Source organism: Oncorhynchus mykiss, unplaced genomic scaffold (assembly GCF_013265735.2).
Source record: "Oncorhynchus mykiss isolate Arlee unplaced genomic scaffold, USDA_OmykA_1.1 un_scaffold_120, whole genome shotgun sequence".
Lineage (NCBI taxonomy): Eukaryota > Metazoa > Chordata > Actinopteri > Salmoniformes > Salmonidae > Oncorhynchus > Oncorhynchus mykiss.
This window is the reverse complement of record NW_023493661.1, coordinates 1,775,442-1,785,441: the sequence shown is the minus strand read 5'-3', so window position 1 is coordinate 1,785,441 and position 10,000 is coordinate 1,775,442. Positions and strand designations below refer to the sequence as shown.

General features: G+C 43.0%; 1 protein-coding gene across 1 annotated transcript in view; it reads left to right on the top strand.

The window, feature by feature from the left end:
- The window catches only part of LOC118947071 (protein kinase C beta type-like), a 90,746-nt gene that overhangs the window by 33,406 nt on the left and 47,340 nt on the right, over positions 1 to 10,000 (top strand). Inside the window, exon 3 of the mRNA XM_036972144.1 lies at positions 1,799 to 1,881. Coding sequence (XP_036828039.1) covers positions 1,799 to 1,881 — 83 coding nt within the window. The remainder of the gene's footprint in view (positions 1 to 1,798; positions 1,882 to 10,000) is intronic.

Below are 10,000 nucleotides of genomic sequence, written 5' to 3'. Positions count from 1 at the left end.
TAATTTAAGGGTCTTTATTGTCATGGGAAACATGTGATTACGTTGCCAAGTGAAGTAGACAATAAACAGAAGGGAAATTAACATTCCACTCAAATGTTGGCTGTGTTCAGGGTTGTAACAATGTGCAAGTAGTTGAAGTATGAAAGATAAAATAAAACTAAGAAGATAAATATAGGTTGTATTTACAATGGGCTCTCTCTCTCCCTCCCTCTCCATATCTTTCTCTCTCCATCTCTCTCTCTCCTCTCTCTCTCTCTCTCTCCATATCTCTCTCTCTCCATCTCTCTCTCTCCTCTCTCTCTCTCTCTCTCTCTCCCTCTCTCAATTCAATTCAATCCAAGGGCTTTATTGGCATGGGAAACATATGAGTTGTATTTACAATGGTGTTTGTTGCTCTTCTCGAGGTTCATCTCTCTGTAGGTGATGGCTTTGTTATGGAAGTTTTGGGAATCGCTTCCTTTTAGGTGGTTGTAGAATTTAACGTCTCTTTTCTGGATTTTGATAATTAGCGGGAATCATCCTAATTCTGCTCTGCGTTATTTGGTGTGTTGTGTTATACATGGAGGAAGTTTTTGCAAAGTTGGTGTTTGTCCCATTTTGTGAAGTCTTGGTTGGTGAGCGGACCCCAGACCTCACAATCATAAAAGGCAATGGGCTCTATGACTGATTCAAGTATTTTTAGCCAGATCCTAACTGATGTCAAATTTGATGTTCCTTTTGATGGCATAGAAGGCCCTTCTTGCCTTGTCTCTCAGATCGTTCACAGCTTTGTGGAAGTTACCTGTGGCGCTGATGTTTAGGTCAAGGTATGTATAGTTTTTTGTGTGCTCTAGGGCAACAGTGTCTAGATGGAATTTGTATTTGTGGTCCTGGCGACTGGACCTTTTTTGGAACACCATTATTTTGGTCTTACTGAGATGTACTGTCAGGGCCCAGGTCTGACAGAATCTGTGCAGAAGATCTAGGTGCTGCTGTAGGCCCTCCTTGGTTGGTGACAGAAGCACCAGATCATCAGCAAACAATCATCAGCAACACTTTTCTAGTGCCCGCGCCAATTCGTTGATGTATATGTTGAAGAGGGTGGGGCTTAAGCTGCATCCCTGTCTCACCCCACGACCCTGTGTGAAGAAATGTGCCAATTTTATCCGCACACTTGTTGTTTGTGTACATGGATTTTATAATGTCGTATGTTTTACCCCCAACACCACTTTCCGTCAGTTGGTATAGCAGACCCTCATGCCAAATTGAGTCGAAGGCTTTTTTGAAATCAACGAAGCATGAGAAGACTTTGCCTTTGTTTTGGTTTGTTTGTTTGTCATTAGGGTGTGCAGGGTGAATATGTGGTCTGTATGTTACATTTGCTCAGTACATTGTTTTCATTGAGGAAATGTACGAGTCAGCTGTTATTAATGATAATGCAGAGGATTTTCCCAAGGTTACTGATGACGCATCTCTCTCTCTCTCTCTCTCTCTCTCTCTCTCTCTCTCTCTCTCTCTCTCTCTCTCTCTCTCTCTCTCTCTGTCTCTCTTTCTCTCTCTCTCTGTCTCTCTCTCTCTGTCTCTCTCTCTCTCTCTCTCTCTCTCTCTCTCTCTGTCTCTCTCTCTCTGTCTCTCTCTCTCTCTCTCTCTCTCTCTCTCTCTCTCTCTCTCTCTCCCTCTCCTCTCTGTCTCTCTCTCTCTCTCTCTCTCTCTCTCTCTGTCTCTCTCTCTCTCTGTCTCTCTTTCTCTCTCTCTCTCTCCATCTCTCTCTCTCTCTCTCTATCTCTCTCTCTCTCTCTCTCTCTCTCCATCTTTCTAGTGTGCTGTTTTGTGGTCCATAAGCGGTGCCATGAGTTCGTCACCTTCCAGTGTCCTGGTGCAGATAAGGGGCCTGATTCAGACGTGAGTATAAAATCCTCTGTGTGTGTCTGTGTGTGATTTCCTGGGTTGGTCAATTTGTGCATCCATCTCTGCCTTTTTTGTCAGACATTCACTCACTCACACATACTCACACACACTACCTACCCTGGGGATACTCCCCAATCCCTCCCAGAGACACTCTGAAGGCCCTTCAGTACCCTTCTCAGGAGTACCCTTCTCAGGAGTACCCTTTTCATGAGTTCCCCTTTCATGAGTTCCCCTTTCATGAGTTCCCCTTTCATGAGTTCCCCTTTCATGAGTACCCTTCCCAGGAGTACCCTTCCCAGGAGTACCCTTCTCAAGAAGTACCCTTCTCAAGAAGGTGCCTAATTAGTGCTCTTTCTACCTGGAACACTTCTCCTCCCAGGACTCAACCCTTTAGTCCTTTAGTCCTTCAGCTTGGTATTCCCAGGTTCTGAACCACCGGGGGCTGGTAAAGGGGTTGAACCCTGATCTGTTGGGCCCGGAGTGTCTGTACAGCTTGGTGTTCACCAGGTTCTGAACCACTGGGGGCTGGTAAAGGGGTTGAACCCTGATCTGTTGGGCCCGGAGTGTCTGTCCAGCTTGGTGGTTCACCAGGTTCACCAGGTTCTGAACCACTGGGGGCTGGTAAAGGGGTTGAGCCCTGATCTGCCTCCTTCAAATTGTCATAGTTATTGGCCTCTACTGTCTTCGGATCCTGACAGGCTTTTCACATCTCTCTTGTGAGATAGGGGGCTAGAATTTCAAGGCCTCTGGGTCATCACCGTCAGTACTTTTACGTGACCTGACAAGCAGCTGCTTCAGCTGGTCCCCTTTGAGCTTCCAGGGAAAACCTTGTGAGGCTCTACCGTGGTAATTGGAGGTCTGTTGGCTGACTCCATGAAGATCTAGGAGTTGTCCAATCATAGTTTTCCAAGTTTCCAACTCCGGGATTTGACACGGTTGCGAAAAAAAAAAAAAATGTGTGGGAAAAAAAGGTAGTGATTTACTCAGATTCCCGAATTCTCCACCGAATGTCAGGAAAAGTATTGGCTGTTCCCCGACTACACGAGCAACAATGAGAACAACACAACAGCAAGAGTTTCACCTTTCAAGATGCTTTTAGTCTCTCTTGCTTTAAGATTTTTTTTAGTGTCTCTTGGAGTTTTTCAGTCCACAAAGCCATTCAGGCAAAAGAGAGAGTTAAAATATGGCGGCCATCTTGCATTGGCGTCGGTGTGGCTTCACTGGCAGAGTCCGCAACTCTCCTTCTGAGCAGGTTCGTTGGAGAGAGTAGGCTGTGTCTACACAGGTGTGGTTCCTGAGTTAATTAAGCAATTATACATTTTACCTTGATTTAAACGAGGCAAGTCAGTTTAAAAATGTAAATTCTTATTTTACAATGACGGCCTACCTAGGAACAGTGGGTTAACTGCCTTGTTCATGGGGCAGAACAACAGATTTTTAAGTTGTCAGCTTTGTGATTCGATCCAGCAACCTTTCGGTTACAAGTCCAACGCTCTAACTGCTAGGCTACCTACCTCCTCTACCTAATTAAGACACTGTGTTGGTGCTTCCTTTATTCTGGTAGTTACCTGGTGACCCAACGCCTTATTAAGACACTATGTTGGTGTTTCCTTTATTCTGCCAGTTACCTGGTGGTTGGTGGAGGCCCAACGCCTTATTAAGACACTATGTTGGTGTTTCCTTTATTCTGCCAGTTACCTGGTGGTTGGTGGAGGCCCAACGCCTTATTAAGACACTATGTTGGTGTTTCCTTTATTCTGGCAGTTACCTGTATATTAAAAGAGAAGGGTGAAGTTTCTATGGTGTCTATAATAGAACTAGGTTAATGAGTCTTGTTACCGTTGGGATGGACAGACTATAATGAAACCTATATATTTTCCTCTCTGTGTGTCAGAACAGGAGAATTACCAGACTAAGATCTATGTATAGATAAACAGTTCCCTCTGAGCACTGATCTAGAACCTGTTATTCTCCACTGAGAGCCTCACCTTCACCTCAGTGCTCAGAGATAACATCTGGCCCTGGACCTGTGACTAAGGGGAACAGTAACTACCTGTGATTATGTCTACTACTACACTAGGAAACAATATGAACAATTAGGAAAAATGATATCACACCAATTATCGTGATAGCTTTATGAAAGGCACGGAGCGAGGAGGAAGAGAGAGATATGGTGAGAGTGAGAGAGAGATGGGGGGGAGAGAGAGATATTGAGAGAGAGAGGTAGAGAGCGAGAGAGAGAGAGAGAGAGATGAGGATAGAGAGAGAGAGAGAGAGATGAGGATAGAGAGAGAGAATATGTGGCTAACAAGTGGGAGTATCCACATAGAGAGGTTTAGAAGTGTGTCTCACTCTTTCTCTCTCTCTCTGTCGTTCATACATGTCACAAATCATCCTGTTATGATGGAGAGGTGGTGTATGCTGATTGGTTGTTGTCTCTCTGTTACCCGCGGCAACATCTCTCCCCCAAATTTGATTCTATATTCTCCCTCTGCCCCTCCCCCCATCAACGCCCCCACAAACACACACACACACACACACACACACACACACACCGCACCCACTCAAACCCAATCAAAGCACATAAAAAAACTCTCCCCCTCTGTCTTTGTCTTTCTCCCCCCTCTCTCTCTCCCAATCGCTCCCTTGATCTCTTTGTTTCCCTATTTCTCTCTCTCTCTCTCTCCCTCTCTCTTTCAATCTCTCTCCCCATCTCTCTCTCTCTCTCTCTCTCTCCCTCTCTCTTTCAATCTCTCTCCCCATTTCTCTCTCTCTCTCTCTCCCTCTCTCTTTCAATCTCTCTCCCCATCTCTCTCTCTCTCTCTCTCCCTCTCTCTTTCAATCTCTCTCCCCATCTCCCTCTCTCTCTCTCTCTCTCTCTCTCCCTCTCTCTTTCAATCTCTCTCCCCATCTCTCTCTCTCTTTCAATCTCTCTCCCCATCTCTCTCTCCCTCTCTCTTTCAATCTCTCTCCCCATTTCTCTCTCTCTTTCAATCTCTCTCCCCATCTCTCTCTCCCTGGCTATCAATCTCTCTCCCCATTTCTCTCTCCCTGGCTATCAATCTCTCTCCCATCTCTCTCTCTCTCTTGCTATCAATCTATCCCCCCATATCTCTCTCTCTTGCTTTCAATCTCTCCATCTCTCTCCATGTCTCTCTCTCTCTATTTCTCTCTCTGTCTCACAGCCGGATCGTGATAGGGAGTCCCATAATGCACAATTGGCCCAGTGTCGTCCGGGTTTAGGGCTGTCATTGTAAAATAAGAATATGTTCTTGACTTAGTTCTTGCCTAGTTAATAAATAAAAGTTAAATGAAATAAAATTGTAAAAAAGTCTCTATCCCCAACTCTCTCACGACACATTGAATGATTTCCATGAATTAGCTGATATATTGGACCAATATGTTTTGGTCTATTGTTCCTTCTTCTCTGTGAACTTTGTCAATAATTCCCTCGACAGTGTATTCAGAAAGTATTCAGACCCCTTGACTTTTTTTCCCAAATTTTGTTACGTTACAGTCTTATTCTAATATTGATTAAATAGTTTTTTCCCCCCTTCATCAATCTACACACACTACTCCATAATGACATCACAATACCCCATAATGACATCACACTACTCCATAATGACATCACAATACCCCATAATGACATCACACTACCCCATAATGACATCACAATACCCCATAATGACATCACAATACCCCATAATGACATCACACTACTCCATAATGACATCACAATACCCCATAATGACATCACAATACCCCATAATGACATCACAATACACCATAATGACATCACAATACCCCATAATGACATCACAATACCCCATAATGACATCACAATACCCCATAATGACATCACAATACCCCATAATGACATCACAATACTCCATAATGACATCACACTACTCCATAATGACATCACAATACCCCATAATGACATCACACTACCCCATAATGACATCACAATACCCCATAATGACATCACAATACCCCATAATGACATCACACTACTCCATAATGACATCACAATACCCCATAATGACATCACAATACCCCATAATGACATCACAATACACCATAATGACATCACAATACCCCATAATGACATCACAATACCCCATAATGACATCACAATACACCATAATGACATCACAATACACCATAATGACATCACAATACCCCATAATGACATCACAATACCCCATAATGACATCACACTACTCCATAATGACATCACACTACTCCATAATGACATCACAATACCCCATAATGACATCCCAATACCCCATAATGACATCACAATACCCCATAATGACATCACAATACCCCATAATGACATCACAATACCCCATAATGACATCACAATACTCCATAATGACATCACAATACCCCATAATGACATCACAATACCCCATAATGACATCACAATATCCCATAATGACATCACAATACTCCATAATGACATCACAATACCCCATAATGACATCACAATATCCCATAATGACATCACAATACCCCATAATGACATCACACTACTCCATAATGACATCACAATACCCCATAATGACATCACACTACCCCATAATGACATCACAATACCCCATAATGACATCACAATACCCCATAATGACATCACACTACTCCATAATGACATCACAATACCCCATAATGACATCACAATACCCCATAATGACATCACAATACACCATAATGACATCACAATACCCCATAATGACATCACAATACCCCATAATGACATCACAATACACCATAATGACATCACAATACACCATAATGACATCACAATACCCCATAATGACATCACAATACCCCATAATGACATCACACTACTCCATAATGACATCACACTACTCCATAATGACATCACAATACCCCATAATGACATCCCAATACCCCATAATGACATCACAATACCCCATAATGACATCACAATACCCCATAATGACATCACAATACCCCATAATGACATCACAATACTCCATAATGACATCACAATACCCCATAATGACATCACAATACCCCATAATGACATCACAATATCCCATAATGACATCACAATACTCCATAATGACATCACAATACCCCATAATGACATCACAATACCCCATAATGACATCACAATACCCCATAATGACATCACACTACTCCATAATGACATCACAATACCCCATAATGACATCACAATACCCCATAATGACATCACAATACACCATAATGACATCACAATACCCCATAATGACATCACAATACCCCATAATGACATCACAATACACCATAATGACATCACAATACACCATAATGACATCACAATACCCCATAATGACATCACAATACCCCATAATGACATCACAATACCCCATAATGACATCACAATACCCCATAATGACATCACAATACCCCATAATGACATCACAATACTCCATAATGACATCACAATACCCCATAATGACATCACAATACCCCATAATGACATCACAATATCCCATAATGACATCACAATACTCCATAATGACATCACAATACCCCATAATGACATCACAATATCCCATAATGACATCACAATATCCCATAATGACATCACACTACCCCATAATGACATCACAATACTCCATAATGACAAAGCAAAAAACATGTTTTTAGAAATGTTTGCAAATTTATTCAAAATAAAAGCTGAAATATCACAGTTACATATGTGTTCAGACCCTTTACTCAGTACTTTGTTGAACCACCTTTGGCAGTGATTACAACCTCGAGTCTTCTTGGGTATGATGCTACAAGCTTGGCACACCTGTATATGGGGAGTTTCTCCCATTCTTCTCTGCAGATCCTCTCAAGCTCTGTCAGGTTGGATGGGAAGCGTCGCTGCACAGCTATTTTCAGGTCTCTCCAGAGATAATCGATTGGGTTCAAGTCCGGACTCTGGCTGGGCCACTCAAAGACGTTCAGAGACTTGTCCCAAAGCCACTCCTGCGTTGTCTTGGCTGTGTGCTTAGGGTCATTGTCCTGTTCTCCTGATCATCAGTCATCAACTGTCATCAACTCTCTATATTGTTCTGGTCTGTTCTCCTGATCATCTACTGTCATCACCTCTCTATATTGATCTGGTCTGTTCTCCAGATCGTCAGTCATCTACTGTCATCACCTCTCTATATTGTTCTGGTCTGTTCTCCTGATCATCTACTGTCATCAACCCTCTATATTGTTCTGGTCTGTTCTCCTGATCATCTACTGTCATCAACCCTCTATATTGTTCTGTTCTGTTCTCCTGATCATCTACTGTCATCAACCCTCTATATTGTTCTGTTCTGTTCTCCTGATCATCTACTGTCATCACCTCTCTATACTGTTCTGGTCTGTTCTCCTTATCATCTACTGTCATCAACCCTCTATATTGTTCTGGTCTGTTCTCCTGATCATCTACTGTCATCACCTCTCTATACTGTTCTGGTCTGTTCTCCTGATCATCTACTGTCATCAACCCTCTATATTGTTCTGGTCTGTTCTCCTGATTGTCAGTCATCTACTGTCATCAACCCTCTATATTGTTCTGGTCTGTTCTCCTGATCATCTACTGTCATCAACCCTCTATATTGTTCTGGTCTGTTCTCCTGATCATCTACTGTCATCAACCCTCTATATTGTTCTGTTCTGTTCTCCTGATCATCTACTGTCATCAACCCTCTATATTGTTCTGTTCTGTTCTCCTGATCATCTACTGTCATCACCTCTCTATACTGTTCTGGTCTGTTCTCCTGATCATCTACTGTCATCAACCCTCTATATTGTTCTGGTCTGTTCTCCTGATCATCTACTGTCATCAACCCTCTATATTGTTCTGTTCTGTTCTCCTGATCATCTACTGTCATCAACCCTCTATATTGTTCTGGTCTGTTCTCCTGATCATCTACTGTCATCACCCCTCTATATTGTTCTGGTCTGTTCTCCTGATCATCTACTGTCATCAACCCTCTATATTGTTCTGGTCTGTTCTCCTGATCATCTACTGTCATCACCTCTCTATATTGTTCTGGTCTGTTCTCCTGATCATCTGCTGTCATCACCTCTCTATATTGTTCTGGTGAAGAGAAAAGAGCGTCAGAAAGGTTGTCTCGTCCTTGAGAAAAAGCGTTCACACACAAACAGAAACACAGATGTGTCCGTGAGTCTGTAGGTTTAAAACCCTGATAATGGAACAGCTTTTGGGAGACGTAATATAATGTATCTAGTATCAACCCAAATTTGCAACAGATAATTTTTTTTGTATGGACAACTGTGTATGTTTGTGTTGTTGAGTTTTATGTGTCAGCCTTTTGTAAAGTTCACCAATCTGCACTATCAGGGAGTACAGGTGACAGGCTAGGGGGGGTTTAGGAAAGGGTTAATTATCGGCCGCAGTAGGGTGGAGCAATCTAACGGTTTGCATCGTCTATCCACTATGTTTGACAGCCGCCGTCGACGGCGACGGCATTGTGATGTCACAAACGATGTCATTGTGATGTCACAAACTGTGTCTTTGTGATGTCACAAACGTTGTCTTAATTGAATATTTGAACTTGACTCTCGGCGTCGGAGTCTGGCAAGCGTTACAACAACGAGGCGCAGCGAGCACATAGCAGTTCGACATGCCAAATGTCCTATTCCCTAATTGCCATAGCCTAAATCAGGGCTGTCCACACCTCTTCCTGGAGATCTACTGTCCTGTAGGTTTTCAGTCCAACCCTCTTCCTGGAGATCTACTGTCCTGTTGGTTTTCAGTCCAACCCTCTTCCTGGAGATCTACTGTCCTGTAGGTTTTCAGTCCAACCCTCTTCCTGGAGATCTACTGTCCTGTTGGTTTTCAGTCCAACCCTCTTCCTGGAGGTCTACTGTCCTGTAGGTTTTCAGTCCAACCCTCTTCCTGGAGATCTACTGTCCTGTAGGTTTTCAGTCCAACCCTCTTCCTGGAGATCTACTGTCCTGTAGGTTTTCAGTCCAACCCTCTTCCTGGAGATCTACTGTCCTGTAGGTTTTACAGTCCAACCCTCTTCCTGGAGATCTACTGTCCAGTAGGTTTTCAGTCCAACCCTCTTCCTGGAGATCTACTGTC